Source organism: Aulonocara sp. 'chitande type north' Nkhata Bay, linkage group LG19 (assembly GCF_057382095.1).
Source record: "Aulonocara sp. 'chitande type north' Nkhata Bay isolate Kocher_YH1m ecotype deep benthic linkage group LG19, A_spYH_male_GT1.1, whole genome shotgun sequence".
In the NCBI taxonomy this organism is placed as follows: domain Eukaryota; kingdom Metazoa; phylum Chordata; class Actinopteri; order Cichliformes; family Cichlidae; genus Aulonocara; species Aulonocara sp. 'chitande type north' Nkhata Bay.
In genome coordinates, this window is record NC_141362.1 from 21,000,150 (window position 1) to 21,018,186 (window position 18,037).

Sequence of the window (18,037 nt, forward strand, 5' to 3'; positions counted from 1 at the left end):
AGGAACAATGGGTTTGTTTTTCTGCAGAACACAGATGATTCCCGGGTATATAGCCCTTTAAATATAAATTACTTTTGATGGCAAAGTGATAACATTTTAAAATGTTTAGCAAATATGGTAAATGGTAAATGGCATAAATGAAAGAAACACACTGTGGTGGTTTAATACAGTGCATGCACATCAATAAACAAGGCTATTAAAGATCATCTGTAATCTGTAATTAATTACTTTATTAATATTTAATGTGCATTGCTTTATATGCTACTAGAGCTATTTTCAGGTTGCCAGATTGTTAAAAAAAAATCCTCCTCCAGCGTGAACCTTTAGAGGGACCTCAGTAGACTGTTTAATCACTTCTGCTCTACAAAAGGGCTGCTTATTAACATTTACAAGCTTAAAGCATGAGCATGTATTGGTTTACATGTATTACATTTAATTCATGATACAAACACACACAGAGCTCATTACTTAAACTTAGCAATCAAAGTAAAGAAATTAATTTGTGTTTATGTCTAAATTTTGCGGAACACCACCTTGAAGTTTTCCTAAACGTGGCATGCTTAGAGCAGACACCCACTACAGCCAAGAATCATTGTCACTACAAAGAAATAATCGACCAAACACACATTTGTGCTAAATTTAAATTTATCTTTATTCTCTAGAGACTTGCACGAACCATTGCTTGCCAAAGTTGTTTGTCCCCTAAAGGAAAGCAAGTCTGTACACTATCATACCTTAATATGTTTCAAACCCTATGTGCAAACCAAGTGCTCGAAATAAAACTCATTACAACTACTCTGGCGTCACCTACTGGAATTTTCTGTGACATGACAGTCTTACAAACGAGCATCAGCTCATTTACCTAGAAACAACACGTTTTAACTAAATGAAAGCTTGAAACGAAACCTTAGAAAACAAAACAGAGGAACACAAAAATACAAAGACGTGCTGAGCTCCAGAGAGCTGTGGTTCAGGCTGTGCTGTTGTCCTGAAAGCTCTTAGGGCAGGAATGAAGTGGGAACACAGCAACAATTGAAGGAAATCCCCACAGAGACTCAGAGCTTGATACCCTGCAGACTCTTAAGCGGATGGTTAGGTTTTCATTATCCAGAACCTTGTCAAGACACTTGAAAACTTTCTCAGGCATATGAGGAAAGACTATTTATTCTGACTTGCCTGAAAATCCATGAAAAACTTTCTATATGATACTGAATGATCTGAATAAAATTGTTACATAAGTAATAGATCTCTTAAACATGGCCTGCTTTTTAAATGTAAAAAAAAAGTGTCAATAATGGCTCGTTAAAAAGTATTGATCGTAAGGAAATGATGTAAAAGGAAATGAGCTTGTTTCCCTGTGTTATGTCCCACACAGATAAGCAATGCATTTGCTAATTTTAAAGACAGAGAGGGAAGGAAGCATGACAGCAAAGTTTCCGCCACAGCAAACACTGTAGGGGGGAAAAAGCAAAAAGTCTGTCTTGGAAAAAGCTCAGTGTTTCTCCGTCTGTGTGGGATCTAGAACTGGGCTCATAGTGGAATAATGGCACAAAATAAAACGGATCCCTCTTTGGAAATAGACAAATCATTCAATCTGGGTGAGTGTATCTGCATTTCTTTCCCAAAGCTGTAGCCTACACTGTGTAAAAGTACAAAGTTTTGTATTTTAAAATATAGATGTGATAGTTCTTCACTTGATTCAACACATACAGTCTCACAGTAAAAAACCTGCAATCCAAAATTAGATCACTAGAAAATACTAAAATGCACATTATTTTTGGATCAGTCAAACAAGTACTGAATGGTCTGGGGCCAAAATAGAGTCCTGCTGCTACTTCAGTACTATTCAAGTATCTTGGATGCAATTCTTTACTGCAGACAGAGTCAGAACAGCAAGTATACAGCACTTAAAATACCCCCTTTGAGTTTCTTATATTTTCTTCTATAGTAGAACATGTTTTTATCTGTGATAGGCTTTGTTTGCCATAGCTGTCTTGATGTCTTACATAACATATGAATTGCTTTCTATGCGGCTGTCCAATTTTAGTACGTGATTTTAAAAGTTTCCATTGTTTCTGGACAAGAATGACGATGGAAATGTTGAGTAAATCTTTTATACATTTGACATAAATGAAATGGTCTGTTTGCACTTCATCACACTGACACTACACAGACTAAAAAACCCACACACCAGGTATGATGTAAGGTTTTATGTAACATTGTAGCCCAGTATAGCGTTTTCCAGAAACAATAAATCAATACACCGGAGGAATATTTCAAAACAACTCTAAGATCTTAGCTGTTCCTCTCCTGAAACTACCATTTGGATATATAATTTACCCATTATGAGAACAACACAATCCATCCTATCTCCCTCTAAACTAAATATTTCCAGCCATTTTTTTTATCCCTCTGCAGTCCCTTTTCTGAGACTTTGCATGATTTCTCTGTTTCCAGGCGATATGATTCTAGCCTTCTGTTTATCTGTGCTTGTGGGCCTGCTGCTGGGTGCTTTGATCTACGTTCTGCTGACCTGGGCATCCAGGCGCCGGGCTACAGCCAGGATCACCAGGCACTCCAAAAAGAAATCTGGCGCTTCACAAACAAACGATGCCACGAGCAGCCAGCTGGGCCTGTACCGAAGCACTTTTTTGAGCGTCTACAGACAGCCCTCTCTCGAGCCAGTTGGCCCCCTGGGGAGTAAGCCAGGTGCAGAGACATCCACGTTTCGCCCACTGCCCAAGAAGAGCAGGCCTGCCCTAGATATGGGAGATGACACCCAGGTGTCTGAGGATGCAGTGCCTTCAAACTCATCTGATTCAGCATCGCTTGTGTCAAACAAGAGGCATTCCTTCTGGCTGGGCAACAATGGGCTTAAAGGTTTTCTACCCTCGCAGACGCCCCCTCCTGCATATGACACTGTTATCCATGCCTTTGAAGAGACTTGCACCTGAAAAACTCCACATAAATACAACAAGAACTGAAGCAGTTCGGTGGATAACAATAGACTTTCTGGCTTTACGTTGTTTTTAAAGGGACAGCTGTCTGTGCACGATTCACTTTGACGCAGTGTGAAGGGGTTAGAGACATGAAGTGTTAGCTCAGCTTTTGTTTAAAGACACGAATAAGTGTTGCAGTTTCCATAATTGATACATTTGCACATTATTTTCCCTGTAATTCACTTTTTTTCATAAAATATCAGCAAATGACAAAATAATAATGGCCATCCTATTTTGTCTTCTCTAAATGTTACATATCCATTTGTGATGACCTATAAACGGACACAAGAGGCACATTTGCACACCGAGGAAGATTGGGGGAGCTGTTTTCGCTTTAGCTTGGAAGTGGTTCACTGATTAGTTAATTATCAAAAACAGTCAGTGGGTGATTTTCTTTAAACTGGTTAATTGTAACATGACCTCTCATAACCTGTAAACTACCAATTGTGTTTGTTTTCTTTTTGTTGTTGTTGTTGTTGTTTGTTTTTAAAGGGTCTGAGAGCAGGTTCTGCCCCTGATTGTGTGTCCACGAGAGCCAATAAAGAACAAAAATAATTATTTTTAAATGTCTGAATCTGTTGTTATAGAATTCACACGCATGTGAATTTAATGAAATTCGTGTCTCTTGTTTGTGATGCTGATCATGAGGCAGAAAGGTGGGACAGTGGGTTACCAGCGCACGCATAAAATCAAGGTGTTGTGTCAAGAATGTCGCCTCAACTTACGTCGCAAAGATCGGGTGCGCCTTGTGGGGTTGCCATCATGAAGGATACACGCTTTTGAAGTGCAGTGTTGAATCTAATGTTTATCATATGCTAACAGCCGGTGGACGAGCCTCCATATCATAAGATACCTAAATGAACTGCACATAGTCACCTCCAGCGCTTGTTAAGACGATTATCATGGGTGTTGACGCTTTTATTTTGTACTAACTTGAAAACATTGGTCTATTTTACGTGCTACCTGCCTCATGGCAACCCGCGTTAAAGCCACAACCCCAAAGTGCGCCAGCGGAAAAGTGCCTGGCAACACTACCGCACTGTGCGCCGACTACATCTGGATTAGTACGTGATTACAGCGGTGTCAGGTACGTACAACATATAGGATATATTTTTCTCCTCACAGTCGCTTTTATAAATGAATACATTCATTTACCACCGCAGTTTGTTTTTGTCTCGTAAGCGCTTAATCATTCAGACTACTGCATGCGGTGAGACGCCTTTGAATGGGAAAATCATTTGATGTAATGTGTCATGTAGTGGGAGACCTTTATAAAGGAAAGGATGGGTAATTTATTTCGACTGTAATCGGGTGCTAAAGTCTCAAACCTGAGTTTGAGTCATAAGATGCAATTATATTATTGTTAGCTACACTATGATATGTTTTGGGTCTGCTTCGTGTAAAATATTGGGCATTTTAGTTCTTATGCTTGCCTGGCTGCTGCTGCTGCTGCTGTGGTGGAAAGGAACAGACAGTATCAGTACCCATGGAGACTGCGAGTGCCTTGGTCTCCAATGCAGTGTTGCTGTTGCATAGAGACTGAGAAACACTGTGAATTTCAAGGTTGATGCACTGAATGACAAGGATGCTATTTAAAGCAAAAACCACCTCTCTCTCTCTCTTTCTCTCTCTGATTACCTTACTTGTTGAATAACAAAATTCCTCTTTTCCTCTTTTTTTCATCTTCACTGCAACAGGATTGCACAACTCTCTGGAGCCACATCAGGAAGACATGGGATGGGCTACTGGCACAGAAGCCTCAAGTCATTTAATGGCAAACTCTGGAGCGTAGAGCTGCTTGATTTGGGTGAATGTAGAGCTGGACACCATTTGGCTGTATGATGCATTTTACTTCCCCGTAGATTTTATTGTAAGTATCAAGAGCAGAGCAGCCACTACCCTCCAGTGCACCATCTGAATGGAAATATGGACACCTTCAATGGAGGAATTTTGACTCAACATGTCCAGGAACTATGAGGTATTTTTTATATTTATGTGCTGCCAGACTAACTTGAATGTCATTTTTCACTTTAATTAGCCATATTATAAAATGCTATTACTTATTATGTAGTGTGCTAGACGATACCACGTAGGATCTAAACCGTTCATAAACAGATCTTGATTTTAAATTGCAGAAGAGACACCCAAAAACTAAAAGCAAACCAGACTAGATTTGTTTCTGTCGTACTTGTAAAACATTGTGTTCAGTGAAATTAGTATTATAGAATAGCATTGTTTAAAAGCTACTACGGGGACCTAAAAGAGTTAAAATAGCATTTTAAAGGTCCTCCAGGGCTAATGTGGGAAATCTTTACGATATCTATGTGAGTGAGCTCTTTCAGACATTTTCATGTAAATCCAAATGAGTAGGAAGGTTGCAAAATGAATGCACCCAAAAATGAAATGTGTCTAACCTACGTTGTGGAGACAGGATTTAAAAATACACTGTGGTTTACATATTTGTGCCCTAAATTGCAATTCACATGTTTCGTCTAGTCCTCCTCTCATTTTCAGTTTGTGAATATGAAGAAATAAAACACAGACTGTCGTGATGATGTAATCTAGAGACAAATCCTGGAGCCACTCCACGGACAGTGAATAATAGAATAACAGCTAGAACACTATGAGCAGCAGACATCGTGATTTTACTGGTGTCAGAGCACATTTGGTGATTCACTTGTGTACTTGCGTAAAGTCTGTTCACAAATGAAAATCATTAGGATGGAATTTATCAAAGAACCTGTAAATGATGTAAGTGCCTGGTTTCACTCGCCAGTCTGGTACCTGCACATAAGCTCAGGAAGATGATGCCCACTGATATCCATGAATTCGTTAATTGGGTGTTTTTTCAGGGGTTTTCTCTTAACGTGCAAATTTACGCCTCTGGGAGGCAACATTTTAAAGCTGAACCAACTCTCTGCTCATAACTTGATAACATAGGTGACTCATCTTGATGATCTCTGTGTAAAAGGAACATACACAAAGCTGTGTTTTTATTTTTATACAGAAAAGTCTCACCATATTTGTGATTATATCACTAGCCCAGGGGTGGGCAATCTCAGTCCACGAGGGCCGGTGTCCCTGCAGGTTTTAGATGTGTCCTCGAACCAACACAGCTGATTTAAATGGCTAAATTAGCCCCTCAACATGTCCTGAAGTTCCCCAGAGGCCTGGTAACGAACTAATCATGTGATTCAGGTGAGATCTAAAACCTGCAGGGACACCCCTTGTTTATCTTTGTATATATTGAAAATCCGGTTTTTCTCTCTTTACATTAAAGACTTCTTTCTAAAATCACCCTTAAAGCTGATGTTGAAAGTTCAATCTTTGTAGCTGCTTTGATTAAACTCCACCCTAAAAAGGCCTTTGAATGAACTGCCAAGGTCCAGAAGTGCTCAGAAAAGAAGGAAATTTGTACCGGGCAAACAGCAACTGCCCATTAAGATTGTATGATATGACTGGAAGCATCAGGAAAGCTTGGATCTTGTATTGAGATTGTTCTGTCATCTTGTGTTTCAAAGGTCAATAAGCTTTTAATCTAAACTATTTCATATTTTACATTAGTAACCACAGCCGAGCTTCCTGTTGACCATGACAGTGTTCATACCAGAATGCCCTGAGCTTCACTGAAAAGGCAGTTTTAAGTAAATGCAGAGTCACACACTGACATAAACTGAAAACGTTCATTATCTAGCTTTATTACAATTGAAAGCATGGTGTTATTTGAAACTCTCTTTCTTTGTTTCGCTTGCCAGCCTGGTCAATCAGTAGGGATGTTGGCCGCCGTGGAACATGGTCCCATCCTCTGCAGCGACTCCAACATCCTCTGCCTCTCGTGGAAAGGCCGGGTCCCCAAGAGTGAGAAGGACAAGCCAGTGTGCCGGAGACGGTACTATGAGGAGGGTTGGCTCGCCACAGGGAATGGGAGAGGAGTCGTTGGGGTGACGTTTACATCGAGTCACTGCAGGAGGGATAGAAGTACACCTCAGAGAATCAATTTTAACCTGCGAGGACACAACAGCGAGGTGGGATTTTCTCTTTTTTTGCAATGAGTTGAATGTATAAATAAGAATTTGACCTCTGCTCTTTCATTTTACACAACTAAAACAATGATCTTATTACTGATCCAGCCCACTCGTAAAGGAACTTTTGCAACAGCAGAGTAAAATCAAGAAATTACTGTTTGAATAAATAAATTAAAACAAAACAATCCTGCATATTACAGAACTAAATTGGGTTAAATGCACACTATATTTACAGAGACTATGCATTAGCATACTTTGTAAAATGATTCATCTCGCTGAAATGCTAATTTTTATTACATTTAAATAAATTAAAATGCTATATGAACAGAGTGCATTTTCAATATTGTGTGCCATTAATATTTAGACACATTTACATTATTTTTTTCCTCTCTGTAAGTTGATTTTTCTTTGAACTACATTAGCTTTTATATCGATGAATGTTCCTCTGCTAGTGAAAAAAAGCTGATGGTGTTTGGGGTATTTGCAGGTTGTCTTGGTGCGCTGGAATGAACCCTTCCAGAAGCTGGCCACTTGCGATATGGAAGGAGGCATATTTGTGTGGATTCAGTATGAAGGAAGATGGTCTGTGGAGTTAGTGAATGACAGAGGAGCCCAGGTAGACATGAATTTTTTTTGCAAATATGAGCTAAAATTGCTTTGTTTTCCATCTTTATGGTATTTAACACCCTTGTACTCCAACTGATGCAACAGAAAGGCTCTATCTTCTTGGCGCTGACCTCTTGTGTAATTACACTAATGATACAAATCTTTAAATTAGGTGAGTGACTTCACTTGGTCCCATGATGGCACTCAAGCCCTCATTGCATACAGAGATGGGTTTGTGTTAGTCGGCTCGGTCAGCGGTCAAAGACACTGGTCCTCTGAGATTAATCTGGAGAGCCAGATCACCTGTGGCATCTGGACCCCTGACGATCAGCAGGTACCTATGTTTGGCTGAATTTGTACTACATAAAAGATAATTACAATTACGTATAATTCAAAAATGTAAAGGTGTTGTGGAATAATGTCATAATCTTGAAGTGAGTGAGTGAAATGGGTTTGTTTGTTTATCTAATCAACTATTAAAGTTTAATGTGCAATGTCCCCTCAGGTGTTGTTTGGAACAGCAGATGGTCAGGTAATTGTGATGGACTGTCACGGAAGGATGCTTGCCCATGTTCTGTTACACGAGTCTGATGGGATTGTGAGCATGTCTTGGAATTGCCCCGATTTCCTAGTCGAGGACAGCACGGAGAGCGACACAGACTCCGATGACAATATTCTGCCTTTAGGTACTAAACCGGTTTGCCCTTCGGCTCATGTAACTTAGTTAAAAGTGTTGCCTGAGGAAGACTCACATGTGTACTTTTCTTTCTTCCTCCAAGTGCGGCGAGTTAAGCCTCTGTTGACTGTCACCTTCTTATCAGGAGATATCAGTTTGATGAATAACTATGATGACCTCTCTCCTAGTATAATTCGCTCAGGGCTTAAAGGTATGAACTCTGAACATAAGTATGTTAATTTGCAACTTTAGTGATATATACTGTTAATCATGTGAAGTAAATACCCTTTTTTCTTTACACCAAAGACGTCGAGGCCCAGTGGTGCTCCCAGGGAGACCTCCTGGCTGTGGCTGGCATGGAGAGACATGGGCTCCCTTCTGACTCAGCTTGTGCATCCATCATGAGGAATGCCCTTGTTAAGTTTTATAATGTCCAAGGTGAACACATCTACACTTTGGAGACACCGGCGCAGGTTAGTCCTTCATAAATTAAGGGATAGATGTCTTGCTTAAAAAAATTATAATAATAAACATAAACCTTGTGTCATATTTCATGAAATCCACACAAGTGAGGACCAATTAGTAGAAATTGTCTTTCAATTGTTAAACATTCTCAGACATTCTTGAAAGCAAACTACAACAAAGATTAGGATTGACACTTTGCCAGATACAAGAGTGTAGATTGTTTGTTTTGTAATCTAACCTAAAGGGTGTTAACCTTTGTTCCAGCTCTAAGTCAACAATAGGAAGTAGCATAAAACAGAAACTAGCGAACCTGCTCTGCTATTGACGCCTGCAGGAAGTTTCTTATTCTCAGTGGTTCTTTTTCAGAGGCCCATCACCACCATTTGTTGGGGTCACAGAGATTCCCGTCTGTTCCTCGCATGTGGACCAGCTCTCTATGTGGTCCGTGTGGAGCACAGGGTGGCCAGCCTCCAACTTTTATGCCAGCAAGGCATTGCCAGCGCCCTGCGAGAGGAGAAAGATGTCGGGAAACTAAACATGCCCTCGCTTCTCTGCTCTTATGTCACCACTGCTTTTATCCCCACCATCAAGGTATTAAAGTTTAATGTGCAATCCTGCATCAGGTCTTTTTTGGTACAGCAGATGGTCAGGTGTTAGTGATGCTTTTCACCACTGCTTTTCATATACACCGTTGCGGTGCAATGATCCCTGTTTCATTAGTGTGCAGTGACTGTCAGAGATAGGTTTCTTACCAACTTTATTGCACAGCGAGTAAAGGAAAATTGCTGACAGGGGCATGTTTTCATTTGAGTGTCCAGCAGTCTTACAGCTCCTTCCTTTCTTTGTTCTAGCCCCCAATTCCTGACCCCAACAACATCCGCGACTTTGTCAGCTATCCCACAGCAGGGAACGAAAGGCTCCACTGCACCATGAAGCGAGCTGAGGACAGTCCTGAAGCAGGCGGACCCTGCTACACGCTGTACCTAGAATATTTAGGAGGGCTGGTGCCTATTCTCAAAGGAAGGCGCATCAGTAAACTTCGGCCCGAGTTTGTTATTATGGATCCAAAAACTGATGGCAAGGCAGGTGGGTTTAGACCTGAAAGAAAGCACTTCACCTAAATCTTTTAAAAGTCGCTATTCATTTTGTCTTTAGCTGCAGTGAAAACTCTGCACAGTTTGGAATGGTCATGAACCAAAGTAACCACAAAATGCATTAGGGGTGGAACAGAAAATAGACCTGCCCAGGGTCATTCTGTATGCACCTTGTTTTTGTGCATATTTGTGCTGTGCGCTCGTCATTCACCTTGAGGAAGAACAAGTACAGAGTGTGGTGATGAGTGTTGTTTTCTGATGCAACATGGTCTGGGGCCTGATACAGGAATAGAGTATATCGTGACCTGGCTGCACTCGTGTTACATTTAATGTTATTCATGCAGAGCTTGCCCACTAATGGCATGTTAGTTGGTGTATTGTAGATATTTTGTTCAAGCTCAACTTTATTTCTTATTTTTCTTTGCTGTGCTTCTTTCAGAGGAAGTTTGCGTCAATCCCATGATCTCATACACCGACAGCTGTAACTGCTCTGACTCCAGTGACATTGAGCTGAGCGATGAGTGGGTCGGGAAGAAGTCACCAAAGTTATCTCGTGGAAACAGGTCACCAAAACACGTCTGAAGTTATATAAATGTTTTTTATTTTTCTGCACATTTTCTCCAGCAATGTTTTTTCATCATTCCAAGTGATTTTATGAGGTGTAAAAATGTGTCTTTGTTTCAAAGGTTGAACATGGAATCAAGAAAATCTCCCAAACTTTCACGTGCCAATCAAGAAGGTCAGCGATCGCCACGCCTACCAACAAAGAAGCCTCCCGTTCGGTCACCCAGCCTGACACGGCGTGAGTTTTCTATGGATGGAATTACGGAGGTAATGACCTGCCAAGTATATGTACTGCCAAGTATTACAGCTCATGCTCATTAGCTAGTAATACTGTAGTACCTGCATTATCATCACTGTGTAATTCACAGAAACTTATGTTACAATATGTTTTCTTTGTTACTGGGCTGCCATATTTCTTTAAGATCCTTTAATGATTGGCAAACTCACAGTTACTGCCATAGTGGAAATACTGACTTTGAATTTAAGCTTTAAAAAAAAGAAAAATATTTGTTTATCTAGGGCAGCATAGGCCAGTTATCCCTGTTGCCTTACAGCACAAATCCATCATCTGGCCATGGCCTTTCTGTGTTTGCATGCTCTGGGCTCTTTCCAGGTACTCTGGCTTCCTTCTGAAGTCCAAAGACATGCATTTAGCGGGGTTAGATTAATTGGTGATTCTGGTGAATGTGAGCACAAATGGTTGTGTGTCTCTCTGTGTTAGCCCTGAAACAGATTGGTGACCTGTCCAGGGTGTACCCTCTCGCCCTGTGGCAGCTTGGATAGCCTCCAGCCCCCTGAACTATCAATACATCCATCCATGGGTAGAAGAAAAGCATTTAGTTTAGGCAGCCAACTGCTATGATGAAGTTCAGCACTCAAACGGATGATGGCCACTGTGTAACAAATGATTTGACTGTAGAATATATGCTCACCTGTCAGAGGTAAAGAAAAATACAGACTGTGATTTATTGTTAGGTCCACATTAATCTTGTCTCTACTTCAGCAACATTTAAAGTAAGGTACACAAATTTAAGTTTTCTGCTGATGTGCCAAGTGAGCAGATGTGTGCAGCCTTTAAGGACTCTGCTCTGCTGTAGTTAACTCTGTGAAGCTGCAGATAATTAACTGCTTTAGCTTCTATTTAAGTTTTTTAAACCCAGATTACACTCTTTACTTGATTATCTCTTACATGTAGGTGTGCATTTGCTCCATGATCAGGCAGCAGGGCAGGGGAAAATCAGGAGGGAAAACTAGCGAAGGGGCACTGTCATCAGTTTAATTATTTATCATGGACTATAACAGTCAATAGTGTGCTGGAAGTAGGTTCACATGTGCTTAGCAGCAAAGCTTTCACACTTATTATTCACTTTTCCCCCTTTATCTTCAATTTTCTGCCTCACAGCACAATTACCTTGCACAAGTGACATCTAATATTTGGGGGACAAAATTCAAAATTGTGGGACTTGCTTCGTTCCTCCCCACGAATCTTGGCGCAGGTAAAAAACAAAAGCAGCACATATACATGACTTTACTCAAAAGTTACTTTCTTTTTCCTTCTCGAGTCAACTCTATTTTCTTCTTTTTCAGTCATCTATAAGACCAGTTTGCTTCATTTGCAACCGAGACAGATGACAATCTACCTTCCAGAAGTGCGAAAGATTTCTCATGACTTTATGAGTCTGCCGGTGTTCAACCCCAATGTGTTCAGCGAGGATGAGGATGACTTACCAGGTAAAAAGGAAATCCAAAAAGATGCAAATAAATTAGTTTGCATGCCCATCAGTTTATTATCATCCTAAGTCGCTTATACTCTTCTTCTCTGTCTTCTTATATAGTGATGGGGCCGTCTGGAGTGGCTGGAGACAATCCTCCATGTACAGTCAACATTCCCATTGCTCCCATCCACAGCCCAGCTCAAGCCATGTCCCCAACTCAGAGTATTGGTCTGGTTCAGTCTCTTTTGGCCAATCAGAATATTCAGCTTGATGTTCTGACCAACCCGACCGCCACTGCTGCAGCAGCAGCTGCAGCAGCAGCAGCCTCTGTCCCTGTCACTGATCATGGTCAGGATGCTGTTGCGTCACCATATCCCGTGCCAACTAGATACACCAGCCCTGGTCAGATGATCTTCAACGGGTTGGAGATGGGTCCTCTTCTCCCTGGCACTTTACCTCCCCCACCTCCACCTCACCATCTCCCACCACAGCCTCATTCACAGCGTTCTCATTCACAGCAGCCTCGCCAGCAGCCATCTAAACAGTCACAACAAATACAGACACAGCAGCAGCAGAAAATGCACCATCATCAACAGCAGCAAGGGCAACTGCAGCAACAGCAACACCATCACCCGTCCCAATCACAGCAGCAGCTGCAGCAACACCAGCAGCTGCAGCAGCAGCAACACCAGCAGCTACAGCAGCTGCACCACCAGCAGGGGCAACAGCAGCAACAGCAACACCATCACCCATCCCAGTCACAGCAGCTGCAGCAGCATCAGCAACTACAGCAGCTGCACCACCAGCAGACGCTACATCAACAACAGCAACATCAGCAACACCAAGTTCAGCAACATCAACAAATGCAACAAGCGCAACAGCAAGTGACGAACCAACAGCTTCAGCAACAGCAGATCCAACAGCAGCAGCAGCAGATGCAGATGCAGCACGAGCAAATGCAGCAGCAGCAGCAGCAGATGCAACAGCAGCAGCAGCAAATCCGACAACAGATCCAAGAGATGAGGCAGCAGCAGCAGCAGCTCCAGCAGCAGCATCAGCAGATCCAGCAGCAGCATCAACAAATGCAGAGGCAGCATCAACAAATGCAGCAGCAACTGAAGATCCAAATGTCATTGCCCCCTCCTCCATCTGGCTATCCAACCATTTCCTTGCAACAGATTCATCTTCTTCCCCAGATGCCACCTCCCACCACTGAGCCAGGGCTCGACAGGGGAGACCATGGACACACTCTGAAGCCAAGTCTGCCACGTACATTACCTCCCTCCTTTAACGATACAGATGGGTCTGTAGAGATTCAGATGAGGAAAATAAATCCCCCTCCTCCGTACCCTGGGACTGTAGTGTCTGCAGCAGCAGCTTCAGCTGCTGCTCCTCCTCAAACTCTCATCACAAACTGTGACAGCCCAAGTATCCTGGCACCGGACCCCTGCCTGAAAAAGGATGAATTTTTGCTTCATCCTGTCACCTTACAGTACCCAACACCTCTTGGGTATGAAAGGATCACGACCTTTGACAGCAGTGGCAATGTGGAGGAGGTGTGTCGGCCACGAAGGCGCCTCATTCGCAACCAGAATGCATACGCTGTGCACAGCATTGGGGGCTCAGCTACCCTCAAAGTCACTTCCTCAGAGAATAAAAAAATTCAGCTTCCATACAGTTCAGCAACATTAAGTCGTCTTTCTGTCCCTCGATACACAATACCAAGTGGAGACCCCCCTCCTTACCCTGATCCAGCCAATCAGGTAACAGCTACACTTCCTCCTCCCCAGAGAATTGATAGCAGCCTCATTCATGCCACTCTACGTCGTGAACGAAGGGATGTGGGCCTCAAAGTGCCACAGATGATGGACAGCTCAAGGACACTACCGACTAAAGCTAAAATGAACAGTGCATTAGCCCTTTCCTACCAGCAGAGGGTGCCCACTGCCTTATACACATGCACACAGTGCAGTAGTAACAGCAGCAGCACCAGTGTTAGTGTCAGTGGAGGTGGAACTACCAGTAGTGGTATTGCAGGTGGAACGGTGGTGAGGCAGGACTTCCCATCAGGGAAAGGTGCGCATCACAGTACCATTATAGTGCACTCCAAAAATGCCTCTCCAATGGCATCTCAGTCATCTTACAGTCTACTGGGTGGCGTTGACAACAGTCGGGACAGAACAGTGTATGTTAACTCTGCATTTACTGAGGACGAGACTTTAAATCAGCAGTGTCACCTTGAAAAATCAGTACGTCAGCTGACTCTTGGTGATGTCAGTTTGACAGTAAAACGCCCTCCGCCTTACCAGTGGGACACCTCCGCCACAGAAGATTTCTGGCTCACCCCGGATCAAACAATGTTAGCTCCCCCACCTCATAAACCGCCTCCCCTTATTATCAGTCAAGCTCAGCACCTTGATGTGACTCGGCTTCCCTTTGTCCTCACAACTAAACCTCCAACCAGTCCGAGCACAAGCACTCTTACTTTTCCATCAGGTTACCAGATATCCCTGTCACCCTTTCCTCCAGGGGTGGGTCACAGTGGACCCCCACTTCAGACTTTGCAAAACCCTCCGCAACAGTGTTCTCCAAATGAAGTGGTCGCTCCTGTCCCTTTTGCTCAGCAGGACCCCAATTTGGTCTTGCCACCGGGCTACCCCCCAAATCTGGCCAACTTGGCCTGCTGTCCTCTCCCTCCTCTGTACCCAGGAGCAAGCTCATGTGCCGGACTCCAACTGCACCCGGTCAGCCTCCACCCTTGGAACCCTTACCCCTGCCCACCGCCCATGCAAGATCCTCCCGCGCCTCCACTCCCAACCAAAACTCACCAGATTTTGGAGAAGCCAATACTGTCCCCGCCTCCTCCTACTGCACCACCTCCCCCACCTCCTCTTCCCCCTCCTCCCCCACCTACCGAGTTGCCACCATCCAAAAGTGCCACAGAAGATCTCGCAGAATCTGCCAATAACTTTCCAGAGCCATCATCCTTAAATGAAAGCCCTGTCCCACAAGAGTCAGAGCGCTTCAACAAGAAGAGCCGCAAAAGGCTTGACAGCCGGGCAGAGGAGGCCAACATGCCCACTGTGTCTGAGGGCAAATCCAGAAAGGAAGGGCGTGCGCTGTCTGATTTCAACACTCTCATTGCGAGCCCGAGGCTTGGTAGCAGAGAGAAAAAGAAGCCAAAGGGGCAGAGAGAACAACTTAATAAAACAAAGAAAATGAACAGGACCACGAATGAGTTTCAGGATAGCTCAGAGAGTGAGCCAGAGCTCTTCATTAGCGGTGATGAGCTAATGAACCAGAACCAGAGTAGTAAGAAGAGCTGGAAGAACAAGCGCAGCATGCGTATGGCAAGTGAGCTGGAGGAGATAAAGTGTCGCAAGGCAAATGAAAGGGAGGACCGTAGTTTAGGCAGCCAAGGGTTTGTGTACGTTATGGCCAACAAACAGCCACTGTGGAATGAGGCCACCCAGGTGTACCAGCTTGACTTTGGAGGTCGAGTCACCCAGGAGTCAGCAAAGAATTTTCAGATCGAACTGGATGGTAGACAGGTAATGATAAGCAACATTAGTGAATTTAAAAATGATTTGTCTTTTCATCTCACAGGGGTTTCTATTTTTCTATTTTTGCTTCAGCCCTTAAAGCAAAAACACCAAACACGTGTGACATCATCTTGTACATCTTTGGGCTTTAGCTTTAAAAAAAGCAGCTTCACGATGCTTATGTTTTGGTTACTGCTTTCTTTCTGAAATATCTTCTTCTTCTACAATTTTTTAGGTGATGCAGTTTGGGCGGATAGATGGAAATGCTTATATCTTGGATTTCCAGTATCCTTTCTCAGCCGTGCAAGCATTTGCTGTTGCCTTGGCAAATGTGACTCAGAGGCTGAAGTGAAAAGGTCATTTGGTGTTGCTGTGCACTAACTCAACAGAGCTGAGTGGTCTTACCTTCCAACGTGTGGGGCTACGATGGAGAAAATGTCCTGTTTTACTTAGAAGAGATTAATATATGTACAAGCTAGTCTTGCACATGGAGGCAATTTACAATCAGTGTGTTTAGGGCAAAGTCACTCCAGGTTGGTGTTGATGAAAGAGATTTAAGTGAATCCATAATTTCTAGTTCATATATTAAATGTAGTCATGTAGTCAAAGTATTATAATTATTATGATATGGTATATATTAGATTAAAGAAAACAAACCTAACTAACTTATGTTGCAGTGACTTTTAAAAGCTGTCTGGAGGTTTAGTGCCATCTGTAGTATCAAACACATTATCTCGCTATCGAACTGCAAATTAATAACCTTGTCGTGTTTATAAAGAAATAAGCACAGCAAATATATAAGTCTGAAGTGGCATTCAAAATTTATATACACGTTCACTAAGCCATACCGTGTGTTATATAAAGGCTGCACTATTTTAAATCCGTATTAAGAAATAAGTAGATATATTATACAGTTTTATTATATCACACTTATAGGTATTTAATTACATTTATTTATAATCTCATTTGGAATTTTTTTCAGTTGAATGTCTTCAACATTATGTTCAATTTGCTGAACATGCAATAGAGGGATATATAAATTTGGTAGCTGCAACATGAAAAGTTGAGTACAGTTTGCCATAGTTTATATATTTTCTCTTCATGCTACTTCCATGAAGTGCTGCAATGAACATAGTTAATCGTATTATTTTGGCCTCTGTACATTCAACCCATTCAACACCTGACGGTGTGTTCATTTTTCCACTTGTAAATTGAAACACATTTCGATTGAAGAAACATTATTCTCTATTTCCTTGTTGATTTCAGAATCAACTATTGTGGATACAGTTGTCAGTAATCGTGTACAGTAAGTCTATGGGTGCCATATCTAGCCAAAGGCATTTGGCTGAAAGGATGCCTGCTAGAAAATTAGCAGAAAATGATGTCATGTAGATCTCATGTCACCCAGAATAAATCTACACAGTAACGATTAATATCTTTTCAATCAAATTCACTTGGTTGGCTCTGTTTTGTTTCCACTGGGTGTTTATGATGCTACTTGAATTCTGCATTTGAATGTGAAGTACAGTAGTTTGCCTATTTTGGAAACCAGTGCTGCTTTAGATAGAGCTTGTGTGCAATAATGCTACCTACACAGAACTTAATGTCGTACCTGCAAAAGAAAATGTAATGCTGCTTGCGCTGTGTATTTAGTGACCTAACATTATTATGTGCTTAGAAAAATATGTGTGTATGTTGCTAATTTGAATAATTTTGTATTTCACCTTTGCTTTAACATTGCACCTTGAGTTGGTTTTTTTTTTGGTTTTTTTTGTTGATGTTACAGAAAAAAGAATGAGAGCATAAACATGCAGAGCTATTAACTACAACATACTCATAAGTTGCTAGAGATGACCCGTTAGTGGGAGTCAGATTCATGTAGATTTGGTGCTATTGTATAAAGAAAAAAATGTGATCATATCTGGAAATCTGTCACTTGTTTTTAGAAGTTTATTTTAACTGGAAAGTATTTTGCAAAAAGTTACAGAACATTTGGTGCAGATGTTTTCATTTCAGCTTTTTTTATTCAGTGCAGCTTCAGAGATTTTAGCAACAGTGCGTGTCAGTTATTATCAGCAATACTGCCTAATAACCGAATGGTTTGCTGCCTGATTGTTTTTCTCTTATTTTGTGATGAAAAGAAAAATATGACTGTAGGTTTTCTGGGGACCTATAAGCTGGCCAAAATGGAATAAAAATCTATGGTTCCAAAATGTTTTTTGTTGTTTTTATTTTATTTCTTTTCATATTAGATCTTTTACTAACTAATGCAATGGAAGTGATTGCAAAAGACCCCTCTTCACTTTCCATTAAATGTGAGAGAAATATTAATGCAATTGTAGATATAAAAC

At 41.9% G+C, this 18,037-nt stretch overlaps 2 protein-coding genes across 3 annotated transcripts; both read left to right on the forward strand.

The window, feature by feature from the left end:
- The first annotated feature begins 1,424 nt into the window (after positions 1-1,424).
- On the forward strand, positions 1,425-3,554 carry myct1b (myc target 1b). The gene is made up of 2 exons (XM_086274996.1): positions 1,425-1,598; positions 2,458-3,554. The coding sequence occupies exons 1-2, from the start codon at positions 1,544-1,546 to the stop codon at positions 2,952-2,954; spliced, it is 552 nt and encodes a 183-aa protein (XP_086131122.1). The 5' UTR covers positions 1,425-1,543; the 3' UTR covers positions 2,955-3,554.
- Positions 3,555-4,007: 453 nt separating this feature from the next.
- tulp4b (TUB like protein 4b) lies at positions 4,008-17,956 on the forward strand. 2 transcript variants are annotated; one of them, XM_086275047.1, is made up of 16 exons: positions 4,008-4,086; positions 4,697-4,977; positions 6,755-7,024; positions 7,512-7,640; positions 7,803-7,964; positions 8,136-8,316; positions 8,410-8,517; positions 8,613-8,779; positions 9,138-9,362; positions 9,623-9,857; positions 10,305-10,428; positions 10,552-10,696; positions 11,832-11,925; positions 12,017-12,160; positions 12,265-15,695; positions 15,922-17,955. In XM_086275047.1, exons 2-16 carry the CDS (start codon positions 4,960-4,962, stop codon positions 16,036-16,038), a joined length of 5,550 nt encoding a protein of 1,849 aa, XP_086131173.1. In that variant the 5' UTR covers positions 4,008-4,086; positions 4,697-4,959; the 3' UTR covers positions 16,039-17,955. The 2 variants fall into 2 exon arrangements, with proteins under 2 accessions (XP_086131173.1, XP_086131174.1); XM_086275048.1 differs by lacking the exons at positions 4,008-4,086; positions 4,697-4,977 and adding an exon at positions 6,562-6,643 and having other exon boundaries at positions 15,922-17,956.
- The last annotated feature ends 81 nt before the right edge of the window (positions 17,957-18,037 follow it).